Source organism: Rana temporaria, chromosome 8 (assembly GCF_905171775.1).
Source record: "Rana temporaria chromosome 8, aRanTem1.1, whole genome shotgun sequence".
Taxonomy (NCBI): Eukaryota; Metazoa; Chordata; class Amphibia; order Anura; family Ranidae; genus Rana; species Rana temporaria.
This window is the reverse complement of record NC_053496.1, coordinates 81,047,959-81,066,049: the sequence shown is the minus strand read 5'-3', so window position 1 is coordinate 81,066,049 and position 18,091 is coordinate 81,047,959. Positions and strand designations below refer to the sequence as shown.

At 40.7% G+C, this 18,091-nt stretch overlaps 1 protein-coding gene across 1 annotated transcript in view; it reads left to right on the top strand.

Moving 5' to 3' along the window:
• Positions 1-18,091, top strand: part of IPMK (inositol polyphosphate multikinase) — a 55,630-nt gene that overhangs the window by 35,583 nt on the left and 1,956 nt on the right. Inside the window, exon 5 of the mRNA XM_040362077.1 lies at positions 16,768-16,849. Within this exon, the coding sequence (XP_040218011.1) occupies positions 16,768-16,849 (82 nt within the window). The remainder of the gene's footprint in view (positions 1-16,767; positions 16,850-18,091) is intronic.

Below are 18,091 nucleotides of genomic sequence, written 5' to 3'. Positions count from 1 at the left end.
GGTTGCAGTTAATTATGTATAACAAATGTATTTGTAATAAAACTCCATAGAGTTCATGTGCCTATACAGCTTTAAACCCTTTCAGTGAGCATGCTTCAGTTTCCTGTCAGATTTTCTTCACTCCCCTATCCCATTGTATATTTAAAATGCCACTTATTAATGTTGTAGTTTTGGTGTGGTGACTTATTTTTTTCTTAACATGCAAACAGACATGCAAATAAAAAAACCACAAAATCCAAAACCTAAAATACAGAATGCTCCTATGTCAGCCTAGAACAGAAGGGAAATGTGCATCATAAAAGTAGTATATTAGTTAAAGCGAATTACATCCAGTTTCGATATCGGATTCATAATCGTGAACTGTATAGTCGTAGTAGAATTCAGTCTTGGTATGAGGCATATTTCCTCAAGTAATCTCCCTTAATGGCAGTATGGGGGAGAGGGTCAGGAATAGCCAGTCATCTGCCCCAAATTTTGTGGATTTTCTTTTTTTCTGTTACGGATATCAAATGTGAGGTTGTATAGTGGTAGGGATTTATTAACCAATTTTAACCAGAGACCTCTAGTTGGGTTCGCTGCCCCCTCCAGGTCAGTAAAATGGACTTCTTTGCGTAGAAATAGAGTATACGAAGCAGCCTTTTGGCCTTGGAAGGAACAGCGAGGTCCCCACAGATACCCAAGAGACAATTTTGGGGATTAATTATATTGGGGAGACCCAGTACTGAAAAGATAAAGGAGCCTATGTTCACCCAAAAGTCTTGTACTATGGCGCGGGTCCAGAAGCAATGTCCACATCCCCAAAAGCATTCAGCAGAAGGGGATATGCCCATTTTGTACAATATGAGAGGGAGAGAGAGACTTTTTATATAATATATAAAATCTATCTTGGGGTCGGGCAGGGAGTTTAGCTCCTTAAGCGTAGGATTAAACCAGAGTGGACCTGTTGGGAGAGCCGACCACGAGTCAGAGGTACACTTGGCTGTCACAGTTTAAAACAAAGAGTGAGGAGCGTATGATAAACATCCCAGGTCCCGGTGGTGCACATCTTCGATATATTGTACTATGAAGTGTTTCAAACGAAGAGACTATGGCTCATTCAGTGGTTGTATAGGCATTGTTTGAGTCAGGGTGTAACCAATCATGGATATTAACCAGTTGAGATGCCTGATGGTAAAGGTAGAAGTCAGGGAAAGCTAACAACGCCAAATGGGACGGGAGACAAAGTGTCTCCAATGCCACTCTAGGGGGTCGTCCATTCCAAAGGAATGTAATCCAGATAGTCTATACTTTTAAAAATAGATTTAGGGATTCTACAAGGGGAGTTAGCCACGACATACAGCAGTTTAGGCAGGTATATCATCTTGAGGACATTGGCTCGTTCCATAAGGTCCAAGCGCAAGTCCCTCCATTGCTTGATCTGCGTCTGTAATTGAAATAGTAAAGGGCCCAAGTTATTGGTGATATCGAGGGATAAGGGCATTTGAACCACAACTCCCAAATACCTGAAAGAGGTGTCTGTTTGCAGTCTAGAGTCCGATTGGGTCTCCGAGACAAGGGCTTGATCTAGGAGAAAGAGGAAAGACTTGTCCCAATTCACTCGGAATCCAGAGAAATCGCCAAAGGTATTAATGACCGCTAACAGGTTAGTAAGAGTTGTGGAGATCCGCTAGGTAAACCAGTGTATCGTACGCATAAAGAGATATCCGCTCCTCTGTCATTTATGGGAAGACCTCTGAGTGGTGAGCTACGGATCCGAACCTCAAGGGGCTCCATGGCCAAAGCGAACAGGAGGGGGGATAGCCCCGACTAGTGCCTCTGGTGATCGGGAAGGTCTCAGTAACTTGAGAATTGATTTGTATCCAGGCTAGTGGCAGGGTATAAAGGAGCCGTATCCAGGCTATCAGTCGGGGGCCAAATTGGTATAGCTGTAGCACTTGAAATGGATATGGCCATTCCACACTGTCAAAAGCTTTACAAGTGTCCAAGGACACAATAACCCGGGTGGGCGGACAGTCATGCAGGTAAGTCAGGTTGTGACATAATCTGCGGATGTTCATTCTGGTTGAGCAACCTGGTATAAAGCCCCCCTGATCACTCCCTACCCACTTTGCAGCCACCCCGTTCAGACGGTTGGCCAGTGCTCTAGCCAAAATTTTAACCTCTACATTGATGAGGAATATCAGTCAATAGGAGTCAAATTTAAGAGGGTCTTTACAGGGTTTAAGTATTAAAACAATTAGAGCCTCTCTCATTGAGGGAGGGAGTACTCCTTCTTTCAAGGCCTCATAAGTATTGAGGAGAGGGCTAAGGAGGTGTCGAAAGTGCGTGTACCATTCAGCTGAAAAACCATCTAAACCAGGCGTCTTGCGAGTTGTTAGCTGCGAAATCGCACGGGAGAGATCTTCCACTGATGGTGCTTCTTTTAGTACCTTGCGGTCTTGGTCCGTCAATTGGGGGAGTGTTATTTGGGTTAAGTAGTCATCAAGTTGTGTCTCCGAGTAGTGAGCTCTGGAAGTGTAAAAGTCACGGTAAAAGGCGTATGTTATCCTGAGGGACATCACTGGTTTTATCCTTCAAAACCAGTATCTTGGGGATTGAGACAGGGGCACGATCAGGTCTGGTGAGATATGCGAGTAGACAATGCGCCTTATTACCATGTTCAAACATCTTCTGGGTGACATAAAGCATACTTTTTTTTTTTTTTTTTTTTTTTTTTTTTTGTGATGTCCAGTAAGTGGAGTTCGTACTCCCTGCGGCTTTGCAGCTATGGGGGTTAACGTAGCCATTCCAGGGTTTTGGGCGTACACCGCCTCCGCCACTGTCAATGCTCTTTCTAGTTCCTCAGTTTGTTGTTGGGAATTTTTACGCAGAATTCCAGTGATAGACCTAAAGGTACCCCTCAACACGGCCTGTTGAGGGGTACCCAGCATGGCTTCCCAGGCTGTGGTGAGTCAAGTGGTACCCTGGTTCACATGCCAGTACTCAGTGATGCCCTTCTGGCATTCACTCGGCACAATCTCTCGCCCTCCAGCCAGTGAGAGTTCAATCTCCCGACCCGGGGGCTTGCTCTCAGGTAGGAGGAGGAGATAGACAGAGGGGCATGATCAGAGATCTCTCGGGGTAAATAAGAAACTGAATGGACAAGAGGGAGAACGTCTGCTGGAGCGAATGCCAGGTCTTCACGAGACATCGTATGGAAGGAGTCGGTGACAGGAAAACTGTCGGTCATCTGGATGCTTCCATCGGCACAGTTCAGTGAGGTCATAAACCTGAGTCCAATCAACAAATGAGGCATAGGGTCTGCCCCCTCCCTGCAAGTTGTCGACAGTAGTGTCAAGTACGGCATTAAAGTCACCCACAATCAGTAGGGGACCTGGACAGCAACAATATGGACAGGTGGGAGAGGAGATCTGGAGAGAAAGGGGGAGAAACCTATACGTTCACCAGTGTAAAAACTATGGAGACTATACGAAGAGTAAGTATAATGAATCGTCCAGCAGGGTCCGTCTTTACTAGCAAAATTTCAGCTGGGAGGGACTTCGCCAGTAAGATCGAGACCCCCCCTGGGAGTAGTTGGTATAAGTAGCATAGTATGGAGTGGCTAACCAAGGACGTTTAAGGGACCGTAATATGGTATTGGTAAGTTGGGTCTCCTGGAGACAAATGATATGGGGCTTATGTTTTTTTAAATAAGAAAAATCCAGGGACCGCTTGTGAGGGGAGTTCAGACCTCTGACATTCCATGAAATCATTTTTAACACTTCAGCCATAGAGTCTTATTCCATACAGAATCTTATATCCCTTGTCAGAAGTTATGATACTGATAACTGGAACGAAATAGCAGAAAGACACGGGATTTAGTGCTTTGGAGAGATGAGGAAATGCTACAGATATGTGCTTGGGTCAAATTTCATGAATCGGGTTTACATCCACTTTAAGGAGATATTAAAACCAGTAAAAAATATGATAAAGAATAGATTAATTTATATAGACTTACAGATGCAACCGGTCCATTGAGAGGAACCATAATGCTGATGCGGCCCATGATGGAATTGAGTTCGACACCCATGGCCTTAGAGGTGGCCTTTGCTGGTGGCCAGACGCCCTCATCTGCAAGTGATGGCTCAGTTAGTCCCTCAATGGTGGCCAAAACAATTTTACGGCAAGTACAACAATTCTATATTCTTTTTTTTTTTTTCCTTCATCAGAGGACAGAATGGAGAACTAAAAGATCTTGACTGTTTTATGTCTCAAACCAGTGTCTACCGTTCGTTGGGAACAAACAACCCTCAGGCAGAAAGATAAATTCACTGTTGACTGCAAGACCCTGTGACCAAAACATCTGCTAATGCAGCAAAATTTACTTTTAGTAAAAATATTGTAAAAGCGTGAACTGAAGACCAGTTGGCCACTTTGCAATCCTATGACACAAATGCATAATTATGAATACTCGGAGGAACGCTAACTACTCTTGTGGAGTGGGCCTTGACCGCAAAAGGAAGACATCTGACTCTTGATGGAAGTTGTGGCCCAGAAGGCCACCTGACTTTTGCACAGACCCTACGTTGTTGCAAAAAGGAATCTTTTATTTTTTATTTTTTTTTCCCCAAATGAAGCAAGATAAATTTAGAGCCCTAGCAACAATCCAAACAATTGGGCGCATTCTCTTTATGTATAGGCCAGAGATGAGGGGGAAGTATGATATTCTCATTGAGATGAAAGGCAGGCACCACCATTTAGCAAATGTTCTCAAAGAACCATTGTTTCCTTGTGTAAAACCAAAAATGGAGTCTTGTGAGAAGACGAGGAGTCTAAAAGTCCGAAAGCTTTTTGCTACAGAAATATTGGATGCTCCTGGATATTCTCAAAAATGTGTTTTCTGAAGAACCGTGACAAATTAAAGTTCCTTGGTGACATCAGAGACCTGACTAGAGCAGATACATTATCACCTTGAAAGCGCAGACTAGTGAAAATGGAGGCCAACTGTCATTTTAAAATAGCCTGGTAAACCCACCATCAATGGTGTCTAAATCGGAACTAAATCCTCCTACAGTGTTTTTTTTTTTTTTTCCCAGCCACAAAAGTTGCCATCTTGGACTCTGTTTCAGCTTTAGTTGTCCATAGTGCTCCACACGTGAAGTAATTGTGATGGCTATCCTTCACAGCATGCTTTGAATGTAACTATTTTGGGAGATCATTATTGGATTTAGGTTTATTTCTACTTTTAAAGCTGGCTGTTAAAGCACTACCTTTTGGGGAAAGCCAAGATTGATGCTATCAGAAGAATGGGGATGAACTTGCAGTGACTTGCACCGTTATTTATAAACCTTCCAGGTACAGTACATTCCTCTCAAAGTTTTAATTTTTTGACCGTTTTAAGTGTTGTGGGCATCACAGATGGCCTCCTGTCCCTCAATGCCTGGCTCTTAACAGGCAGACTGTTGAAAGCTAGGGTCTTCTAAGCAAGATGAAGAAAACGGGACCTTGACACACAGAGGGGGTCAGGGAGCGTCCATGACCTGACTTACTACATTGCATACTAGGGACAAGAGGTCTGTTCCCTTCCTTGTCCTAGAAAGTTTGTCCCTGTACAGAAAAACAAAGGAGAAATAAAAACTTGAAAAACAAGTTTAATTGTTTCTGTTTTACTATGCAAAATCCTTGCCCATTTCCTTATTTATCATACAAGTCTACATTCAGCAAGCCATTTAAAAAGAGGCCTATTAAAGCTGCCTAGAAACTGTTAAAGTGATCTTTTTTTTGTATGGATTGAATAATCGTATGTCTGTAAGCACTCTTCCCTACTATGTTGATCAGCATGGGGGGTGTGTGTGCGCGTGCATACATTTTTTTATTCTTTAACCACTTGAGGACCGCCTCCTGCACATATACGTTGGCAGAATGGTATAATGGTATAGTATAAGTAGAAGAATACATATCTGCCTAAATTGAGGAAGTTTTTTTTTTTTTTTTGTGAGGGGGGGGGGGGGGGCTGGGATATTCATTATAGCAAAAAGTAAATATAGATTTTTTTCAAAATTGTCGCTCTATTTTTGTTTATAGTGCAAAAAAATAAAAACCGCAGAGGTGATCAAATACCACCAAAAGAAGGCTCTATTTGTGGGGGAAAAAGGAGCCACGTCGCATGACCGCGCAATTGTCAGTTAAAGCGACGCAGTGCCGAATCGCAAAAAGGGCAAGATCCTTAACCTGCATATTGGTCCGGGTCTTAAGGGGTTAATATAGGTTCTAATATTCCAAAAGCCTTTACACATTGAATTACAGGCTTTTCCGGCAGTGAATTGGGTTAAATGCCTCTAATGGAGCTTATCAGCCATTATCCCTTGTGAAAAGCTTTTACACCTACTGTTCTAAATCCTGATTTGGGTGTTGGAACATAGTCAAACATAATAAGCCTGCAGGGAAGTAATTTTTTAGAGAAATGTTCACTAGTTTCCTTGGATGAGTTGCATGTTGTCCGTGCAGCGTTTATTTACTTTTTGTTTTCTTTTGTTCCATTATGCATAAAAATGAAGGATGTCAGCCAAGTTTGAATTTGTTTTGGTGCAGATTAAGCGTGTTTTGGCAGGAGTTTATCATAGCATACCCTATAAATTGCAAAAGTGGCATATTTTGAGCCTATTGTTTAATGGAAGGTGTTTGCATGCAGTTCTTGGGGTGAAAAAAAAGGTGTATCCGAAATGCTGTTGTGCCGAAGAATTCTTTATCTTGCAGATGAGCAGGGCATTTTAAAATGAAGGCTTCATAAAGTCCCTAAATATAACCAATGTAATCAATATTGTTTCCCTAGCAGTAGGAAAGCTGCTAATTTTATAATCCGGATTAGGATATCCTGAGAAACTTTCTCGGTGTCCACCGCCCCCCCGAAATCATACCAACTGACAGCTCAGCTGACATATAACATAATAAGAAAGTGTCTTATCGTAGGGAAGAGGTGACATTATTATTTATTATTATTATTTATTAATATTTATAATAACTTTTTTTTTTTTTGTGCTCTTGAATTCAACCCAGGCATAATCTGTACAAATAAAGTAATTGTTCTTCCATAGCTTTCGCTACTTTGTGCCTTTTTTCTGGGATGTTTATCTTCCTAAAAAAAAAAAAGTTCCTTATCCATTATTGGGAATATCCAAACTGCATAAAGAGGTTCCCATTCTATGCATAAATTATCTGCCAACTGTCCAGACCAAATCTGATTAGAAATGCAGTGGTAAGCACAAAATAGTGTCTCCTGCTAGTTCTATGAAAGGGAAAAAAATTGTAACCCAAGGCTCAATGTGGTCACTGTAGAAGCGATTTTATCTTGTTCCCAGCATGGTTAAAAGGGTTGTAAAGGTTCGTACTTTTTATTTTCTAAATGAGTTCCTGTTAAGCTAGTGCGTTGTTGGTTCACTAACCTTTTCCTTAGATTTCCCTTCTAAATGTCTGTTTGAATTTCTCACTTCCTGTTTCTCCACCATCATCCGAGCGGTGGAAAGTCATTTAGAACACCTTACTGAGGAGGAACAGGAAGTGAGAAATTCAGACAAAAAACAAAGAAAAAAAACATTTAGAAGGGAGATCAAAGAAAAAGGTAAGTGAACCAACAATGCACTAGCTTAAAGTAACCTATTTGGAAAATAAAAAATAAACCTTTACAACCCCTTTAAGTTCTCATGCTGACTAGCTTTCTTTTCAAACGGTCTTACTTTTGGCCTGCTTTACCTGAGGTTCAAATGCACCCTAAGAAACAGAGCCAGGCAAAGCAGATCAAACACAGCCTCTGAACTGCCATGTGCACTGCTCAAAGTTAATGACATTTTGATGTCCTACGTTTTATCATGCATTTTAAGCTAAAATTTGTAAGATTTGGTTTTACTCATGTGCCCGTGTGCGTTTCCTCCCACACTTCGAAGGCACGCTGGTTGGTTAATTGGATGCTGTGTAAATTGGCCCTAGCATGTGTATATATGAATGTGAGTTGGTGACCTTAGATTGTAAGCTCCTTGAGGGCAGGCACTGATGTGAATGTAAAATGTATATGGGAAGCACTGTATAAATTGACGGCACTATATAAATATCTGTAATGTATGGCAACCAGTGTTAATTTTGTCTACTAAAACACAACTTAAAAATTCAGATGTCTAAAATATGAGTAAAACTAAAATGGCATTTTAGTCCAAGGACTAAAACTAAATAGAAATTTGACGTCAAAATTAACACTGCACTCCCACTTAAAGCGGGGGTTCCGCGGGATATCGTTTTTTTTTTTTTTTTTTTCCCACTAATCAGCGGGTCTTGCCTTTTAATCCCGCACTAACAATGTGTCCCACTCTTTAAGCCATCCGATGCGCTGTATTTAGATAAATTATATATTTGATCCTGATCCGATGGACGTTTCCATCTTGCCTGTGGGCAAACTGAAGCCGACAGGGTCTTCTTCCAGGATAGGGCGAATGCTGGCCTCCCAGCATTCACCGCTCGATCCCGCGCATGCGCAGTGTTGACGGCGAGCGTCGCCGTCAACACTACATGGTTGGATGTTGCGCGATTACATGACAGCGCGTCGACTGAGGAGTTGCTAAATTGGAGTGACAGGACGGGGGAGAATGGACTTGCACGCCCATTCCCTGCGGGAGATATTGATTGACAGGTTGAAACATCGAGCAGGAAACGAGTAAGGAGGACTCAAATAAACAAACAATTTTTTTATTTTTTTTTGCAGAGCATTTGAATAGACAGCATGTTATAAAACAGGGTGAACCACCGCTTTAAAGCATGGTGCATCCACTAAACTGCTGAAAGAAAAATATAAAGTTTGCACATCTGTTTGTCAAAAAGCAATATTTTTGTTTATAAAACTTTTGGTTTTATTTTATCAACACATTTATACTTCTTCCTTCTTTCTTCTTTCTCCTCCCAGAAGACATAAAACGGCTATAATGAATTGTCGGCTCTGGCAATTCAGAGAATTCATTCATAAAAAGAAAAAAAAAAATTGTGGGGGTCCCCCAAATATATATATATATATATATATATATATATATATATATATATATATATATATATATATATATATATATATATATATATATATATATATATATACACACACACATATTCACTTGGGGGTTTACTTGCTTTTGTTGCCAGTGGTTTAGACATGGCTGCGAGTTATTTTGAGAGGACAGCAAATTTACTCTTATACAAGCTGTACAATCACTACTTTACATTGTAGCAAAGTGTAATTTATTCAGTGTTGTCACATGAAGATAGTAAAATGTGGGACGTAGGGCAGTCTTCCAACATAACAACCCCAAACAGGCCTCCAAGACAACCACTGTCTTGCTAAAGAAGCTGAGGGTAAAGGTGTTGGACTGGCCAAGCATGTCTCCAGACCTAAACCCTATTGAGCATTTGTGGGGCATCCTCAAATGGAAGGTGGAGGAGCACAAGGTCTCTAACATCCACCAGCTCCGTAATATCGCCAAAGAAAAGTGGAAGGATTCCAGTGGCAACCTGTGAAGCTCTGGTGAACTTCATGCCCAAGAGGGTTAGGGCAGTGCTGGAAAATAATGGTGGCCACACAAAATATTGACACTTTGGGCCCAATTTGGACATTTTCACTTAGTGGTGTACTCACTCTTGTTGCTAGCGGTTTAGACATTAATGTGATTTATTTTGAGGGGACAACAAATTGACACTGTTATAGAAGCAAAGAGTAATTATGTGTCTCAGTCCCTCTATGTATGCTCAAGTACAAGATGCCCATTTTTAAAAAAGGGTATAGTTTTTGACATTCACAGTAGATGCACATAAAGTAGCTAAAGTCACATAAATCATGATATGACAGATGATCCAGGGAACCAATGTCTATACGTTGCAAGCACTTGCTTCCTCAGAAATCTATCTAAAGATCTGAAAACAGAGACCAAGCTGTTAGAAGATTAAAAATAAAAACATGCTTGTGTAGATACATGAGGTGCAAAAAAGAAAAAAATGTTCACTTGGAGTCTATACTTAATCAAAAGATTTCTTCTACATGGTGCTCACATTACCCCTGTATTTTGACCTAATGCTTCCCCTGGTGAAATGTCTGTCCCCCCCCCCCCCCTATTTCCATAGCTACTATTGCCTCACCTACATGAGACAACTGGAATTTTTAGTGACTCATCCGGTCCCTTACCCCCCCCTTTAACTCCCGGAGAGGATGGTACGGACCATTGGAAAATTTCCCCCTACTTGGATTGCGTTCACACCCACGTTTGAGGACTGTGCCATAGAATATTACGTGTAGAAGAAATCTTTTGCTCAAGTATGGACTCCAGTTGAACATTTTGTCTTAACTAGCACCTCGCATGTCTGAACAAGCATGCATTTGTTCTTTTTGTTTTTTTTTGTTTTTTGTCTTTAACAGCTTGGTCTCTGTTTTCAGATTTTTAGATATTTAGATATATTTCTCCTGAGGAAGCGATTGCTTTCATGAAATGCGTCAAGATTCAATGTATAGACCTCTGTTCCCTGGATCATCAGTTCTATGAGTGAGTGAATGAGAAACTTGTATAGCGCTACATATGCAAACTGAATCGCCTCAAGGCGCTTGGTATCCATTTCCTACTATTTTTTGGCTATCGTGTTCTATCATGAATTATGAAACTATAGCGACTTTATGTGCATCTACTTGGGAAAATATGCTCCCAAACCTTTTAATGCGACTGTCAAAAATTAGATTGTATTTGAATAAGACTATACCCTTTTTGAAAAAAATAAATGGTTTGTTCCCTACAAACCACAATTCATCCATCCAACACCTTAAAATAACTTGCAAAAAAATTTTGTACAGGCAATGTGATTTTGCTATCCCACCCCTTTACTCTGCATGACCCAGGTTGGTGGGTGGGGCTAAATCTCATGGCATTTTATGTACTGGTGACATTGCTGCTGCTTATTCCTGTGCTTGACCCCAGCCAAAAAAAAGTGATTATTGGTCTTGTATAAGAAATTGTATCCTGCAAGGTTTTTTTTTTTTTTTCTTGGAAAATGGAGCAATGTGGAAGAAAGGCTGCACAGACTACAGTACTAGCAGGATTGATGCTTACTCCAGCCATACTGAAATGTTTTGGAAACAGTGGGCACATGTAGTTGGACTCATTTTAAAGAGAGGCTTTTATGATCCATTTGTTTTTGGCTTTACAGAAACTTTAAGAACTTTGGAATGTGAGAAAATATTTGGAATTTATATGAAAATGACAGGAAACTGTTTTCACATTTTAAATGGAATTTTCATTTCACAGCGGCACGCACAAAGCTAATCTGTCAAAATAGAGGAAGAATAGTTTAACAGAAACATTGAGTCATTTTCTGCTTCAGCCAGAGGCTAAGTTGTTCTAGCTGTAATCTCTTTATTAGGGTAAATGTACACATGACCTAATGCATGAAAATCTTGTGTCAAGCAGCTGGTTCAGTCCAATCATTCTGATCACGCACATGGTATGGGGTGCGATTTGAGGCATTATGCTTTCTCTTCTGCCCTGGGCCACCAGTGTCAGCACATTGGCAATGATGGGTGACTTTTGGTCAGTAAGCCAAACCTATTTGTGCTGCTTAACCCCAACCCTTTTTATTCAGTGTGCCCAACCCATAGAGGGCACAAAACTGCCATTCTTGCCTCCTGCAAGGATAACCTACATGCACCCCTATCCCTATATCGCCCAAGGATTTTGTTTTTGCCACTAATTTACTGTGCAATAACCTCAGCTGTTTATTTTTTTAACTGTATCTTGTTACAGAGGAGCACAGGAGATTTACGCCTTCACAAGGCCAGACACTGATCATATATAAGAGCAAAACTTTTAAGATACAGTTGCCGTTCTGTTTTTTGTGTTTGTGTTTTTTTTTTTTTTTTTTTAGTCTTCAGGGAAAGTTTTCAATTTAATAGAAAGTAATTCAGGAAATTGGTATGGTCAGTGTTTAGCCACCCCTGGGGAAATGCATAGAATATGCATGCATGCATGCATGCATTACCAACCATACAATGAAGCCAAGGTTAGTCCTTATAAAGTACCAAATTGGTGCAATAACCGTGCATAAATTGAAAAAAGTGCAAAACAAATTATATAAGTGAATCAATAGTCCATAAGATCATGACATCCACAACTGAATTATTGTAAATATCCCATAGATGTTGCAGGTACACCAATAGAGTGTTGAAAAAACAATCGCAATCCAGGAAGCAGTGTCAGAAGAAAAGGCACCTCCACCTCTAATAACAAATCTTCTTACCGACTCCCATGGATCTCTGTTTGAGATCATATGCGCTTGTGGCTCTTTAAGCCGAGCCAGACTGGTTCTCAGTGCTCCTCTGCAACCTTTCCTGCCCAAATGATTTCACTTGACTGCAATCTCCAGGTCTCACCACATAGATCATACCCTCTCCTCCATGTGTTCACCTTTAAAAGGTGGAGGAGAGGGTATGATCTATGTGGTGAGACCTGGAGATTGCAGTCAAGTGAAATCATTTGGGCAGGAAAGGTTACAGATGAGCACTGAGAACCAGCCTGGCTCGGCTTAAAGAGCCACAAGCGCATATGATCTCAAACATAGAGATCCATGGGAGTCGGTAAGGAGATTTGTTATTAGAGGTGGAGGTGCCTTTTTTCTTCTGACACTGCTTCCTGGATTGCGATTGTTTTTTCAACACTCTATTGGTGTACCTGCAACATCTATGGGATATTTACAAGAATAGATGGGAAAAAGAGGCGGTGGGCTGTCAATCTGCCTAGTTTCAACGTGGTGATGGTGGAACAGTAGGGATGAGCCTAATGTTCAAATGCAACGCAAGTTCAACTCGAACATCGGGTATTTGCCTGTTCGCCGAATAGCGAACAATTTGCGGTGTTCTCTGCAAATTCGAAAGCCACGGAACACCATTTAAAACTCTATGGGAGGTTAACATGAAAAATCAAGTGCTAATTTTATATCATGGGTATTGTCATAAAAAGTGTTTGGGGACCTGGATCCTGCCCCAGGGGACATGCAAAAAAGTTTTAAAAACTGCTGTTTTTTCGGGAGCATTGATTTTAATGATTCTTAAAGTGAAACATTAAAAGTGAAATCTTCCTTTTCGTACCTGGTTGGGGAGGTTGTCTATAGTCGGTATGCCTGCAAAGCGGCACATTTTCCCGTGTTTTGAACAGTCCCGCAGCAAAATGACCTTTCTAAAAGAATGAAAAGTTATTTTAAAACTACTCGCAGCTGTAATGAATTGTCGGGTCTGAAAAAAGGCATGGTTCCTCCCGCCAGTCCATTACCAGGCCCTTTGGGTCTGGTATGAATATTAGGGGGAACCCCCGAACCAAAATTATGAAGAAAAAATTGTTTGGGGTCCCCCCAAATTTCATACCAGGCCCTTCAGGTCTGGTGTTGATAATAAGGGGAACCCTGCGGCAAGGGTATGGAATTTGGGGGGACCCCCACGCAATTTGTTTTTTTAATTTTGGTTCGGAGTTCCCCTTAATATCATCTAATATATAACTGGGCAGGGAACCCCTGCTGTTTTTTTTTTTTTTTTTCAATGGCTTTGCTCTGTATTGTGGGGTCCCAACAATTCATGAATAGCCGCAAGTTTTAAATTAATTTTTTTCACGGGAAACATGCGCTACTTTACAGGCATACTATACACACCCTACCAGGTACGAAATTTAAAGGAATGTTTTACTTTATTTTTTTTTCACTTTAAGCATTGTTCAAATCGCTACTCCTTTTTTGCTTTGATACATGTCCCCTGGGGCAGGACCCGGGTCCCCAAACACTTATTTTTATAACAATAACTTGCATATTAACCTTTTAAAATTGGCACTTTTGATTTTTCATGTTCGTGTTCCATAGACATTAAGGGTGTTCGCATGTTCGAACAAATTTTTTGTCTGTTCGCATGTTCTGGTGCGAACTGAACCAGGGGGTGTTTGGCCCATCCCTAATGCTTGGCAGCAATTGAGTTGGTGGCAGCTGTGATATTTCACCCCATATTCAGGGAGTTTTTTTTTTTCAAGGGTTCATCCTTCCCTTTTTAGCAGAAGGTGAAAGTTAAATCTGATGGCACATGGACCGATTGTTGTAAACCATGAACTTAAGAATAGTAGGCAGCAAGAGAAACTAACACAATGCTGTCAGGTGGTTTCCTATGACATTTTCTCTAATCACAGACCCCAGTTATATCTGTCAATGGAGAAATCTGGTTCTTTTTTATGTATTTTTCAGTAAGGAGGTTTTCCAGAATCATCTCTGTATTTTATCTAGTTTAACACTAGATGGCAGTGTCACACAGTGTCTGCTTAACAATGCGCATTTTATTGTACGACTTTTAACTCTAGGTAGAATTGCCGTTTTGGTAACAATTTAGTCTTTGCTTAATTACAGGCCATTTATCTCTCACTCCTGCATTTTTCTTTATATATTATAATGGGCAGCGTCAGGTACTAGAAATAACTTTAGTTGAATAAAATAAAAAATATATGCTGTCAGCCAGAGCTTGAGGGTAGAAGATAACTATTTAAATAGTTATCCTGCCTGCCTACTTCCCTTGAGCAAATTTATTCAACTTGCCCCAAACTCATACTGGAAATCTTTGGGACTGTACTGCACAGCAGATTTCTGTCATGTGATATGAAATATGTGGCATGCCGTGCGATTCAAGTAACTATACTGTTGGGCTGGGGGTGGTGGGGTTAACTTTTTTTTTCTTAGGAAAGCTAGGCAAGTTCATAGCAGTATTAAACCTAAAACTACAAATGTAATATTTCAAATGTAGCTGCATCTCCCCCCCCCCCCCCCTTCTGTTTTCACCTGGTGATTTGGCCAGTAAAACACCACCTGTATTGGTGTCCCCACTCTGGATGAATGAGAACTGGGGACACCTTTTTTAGACGGCAGTATTGTCAGTCCGGGGGGGGGGGAGTGAGTGTTTGATATACTAGCAGAATTTAACCACTTAAGGACCGCCTCCTTCTTATATACGTTGGCAGAATGGCACGGCTGCGACCCGGTTCGTAGCTCCGTGACCGCGGGACAAGCGGACATGATCGCCGCTGGAGTCCTGTGATCGGTCCCTCGGAGCTGACGAATGAGGAGAGCTGTGTGTAAACACAGCTTCCCCGTTCTTCACTGTGGCGCCGTCATTGATCGTGTGTTCCCTTTTTATAGGGAAACGCAATCAATGACGTCACACCTACAGCCACACCACCCTACAGTTAGAAACACAAATGAGGTCACACTTAACCCCTTAAGCGCTCCCTTGTGGTTAACTCCCAAACTGCAATTGTCGTTTTCACAGTAAACCATGCATTTTTAATGCATTTTTTTGCTGTGAAAATGACAATGGTCCCAAAATGTGTCAATTGTACGAAGTGTCCGCCATAATGTCGCAGTCACGAAAAAAATCGCTGTTCACCGCCATTAGTAGTAAAAAAAAAAAAAAAAATTAATAAAAATGCAATAAAACTATCCCCTATTTTATAAACGCTATAAATTTTGCGCAAACCAATCGATAAACGCTTATTGCTTTTTTTTTTTTTACCAAAAATAGGTAGAATACGTATCGGCCTAAACTGAGAAAAACAAAGTTTATTAAAATATTTTTGGGGTATATTTATTATAGCAAAAAGTAAAATTGTCGCTCTATTTTTGTTTATAGCGCAAAAAATAAAAACCGCAGAGGTGATCAAATACCACCAAAAGAAAGCTCTATTTGTGGGCAAAAAGGACGCCAATTTTGTTTGGGAGCCACGTCGCACGACCGTGCAATTGTCAAAGCGACGCAGTGACGAATCGCAAAAACTGTCCGGGTCCTTTAGCTGCCTAAAGGTCCGGGTCTTAATTGGTTAATAAACTAACAATTTAGCTGTAATTACTTGTAAAGTATTGCCTGGAGTTGGCTTCAAACTTTTTCTTTTTCCTTTTTGGGATAAAGGTTTTACATAAAAGCTGGTCATTGTAAGCACCCCCCCCCCTCCCCTCTCTCTGAAACTGATGCATTCTGCTGGAGAGCGTGTTCTTTTGCAAAACAGACTGATGACAATAACCAAGTGAAAATAGAAGCAAAGATGAGCCTAAAAAAAGAAAAAGATGTCAACATTACACATTAAAAAACAAACAAAAATAATTGTAAACTGCAATATGTTTGCTTTTGGGTTTAATACCAGTGTAACTGAACCGTACAATTATTATTTTTTTTTTTTTCCTTTTACCCTAACCAGATCCAAACCTATGCAATTCATACTGAGCATGAACAAAATATATTCCGTAAAACGGAGGTGGTTACGTTAACAGTGCAGTTTGTTAAAGATTTTCTATATAAATTCAGCTTCTGCTTTTCCTACAGCCAGTTATATATTCTGCTAGGCAGAGATTACCTGTTATGAAAACTGCGTGTGTGTGTGTGTGTTTGTTTTTTTTTTTTTTTTTTTTTTTTATCATATGCTCAGTATACATTGCCATGTGTAAGGTTTGGTAATAACCAACACATGTTCACGTAATGCAGTGATACCAGGTAGCTGCTGTTGCACAAATTCACAAGAAAACGGACCACAACCCTGAAGTATTAGGTGGGGATTACCAGTTAGTTGTACAGGGTGAGAACTTATACTGGCAATAATTGCTCATGGCAGATTGCACAGGCCGTATAATGTTTGGAGAGATTTGAAATTGCTTAGTCTGCTGATAAAAAAATGACCTAATATGAAGGATTTCTGTTGCCTTTTTCATTAGGTATACCACGTTGATTCTGACAGCTATGAAACTGAAAACCAGCACTATGGACGGAGTTTAAGTAAAGAGACTGTGAAGGAAGGTGCGTTGTATGTGAACAAAACAGTAATGCAGCCTGTATGTGATGACAGTACTTACTGCTTTCTTTTAAGAGGCATATACATACTGCGACGGTATGCGGATAATCGCTACATTTCACCTCGCATTCGCTCTATTGTAAGGGAATGAACCAGAATCCGGCCCAGGTTTTTCCAGCCTTTGTGGCAGGCTGGCTTCCGGTCCTGATTATAGGTCCACTTGAGTCCACACTCATGTAGAATTTCAAGAAAAGAGCAAAGCAGTGCTCTGGTTTTGAGACTCGGGAAGAAACCTGAGTGAGAGGAGCTCTGTGTGTTTGGACTAAAAGGTTTGCTTACCCGCATGTTTTTGGGGTGACAGGGACATATTTTTTTTGGTAGTATTACACAGAGCTGCCCTGACCCCTCTCTTCTAGCTAAGGTCCCCACTGGCACGCTAGGCTCCACCTCTTCTTGGTGCACTACCATAGGAAGTATGGGGGACACCTGTGGGCTCACTCACGAGGTGGCTTGTGTGTGTCTAAACACATGGCCCTGCTTTTTCCTTGTCCCCTGCTTCCTCCTCACAGGATTTGATTTTGAAAGCAGCAGGAGCCAATAGTTGCGTGAAGAGGGAGAGATCAGCACTGGCTGCAGATGGGTACAATGCTTGATCAATACAAGAGTGTGGGGGCGATATACTTGGAGACATTTTGTACCTTTTTTAATGCAGGGAATGCATTGACGTATAAAGTCTTGCTTTAGAACCATAGTGGTTCTATTGCCTAAATGTGTGTTTGTGTTTTTTTTTTTCCCCTTCATATATTCTTTGCATTGAGGTAAAAAACACGCCTCCTGTCCCTAAACGCTTACCTGACTCCTCTCACCAATTCTGTGCTGTCCTGGCTGCTGCTCCTCTCTTCTCAGTACATACAAAAAGGATAAAGGTTCTTTGTCCTTTATGCCCACATCCTGAAATACATGTGAAACAATTATTTTTTTGTAGCACCACAGAACAAATCCATAAAACTATAAAGTTTATTATACCAGTATTACAATATTGTGTGTGTGTGTGTATATGTATATGTGTGTGTGTGTGTGTGTGTGTGTGTGTATGTGTATGTGTGTGTATATATATATATATATGTATATGTGTGTATATATATATATATATATATATATATATATACACAATCACCATGTCCAATATTTGCAAAGTATAGTCCACAGGTTTTATTTTTATTTCAACATCCACATGTCAGCGTAAC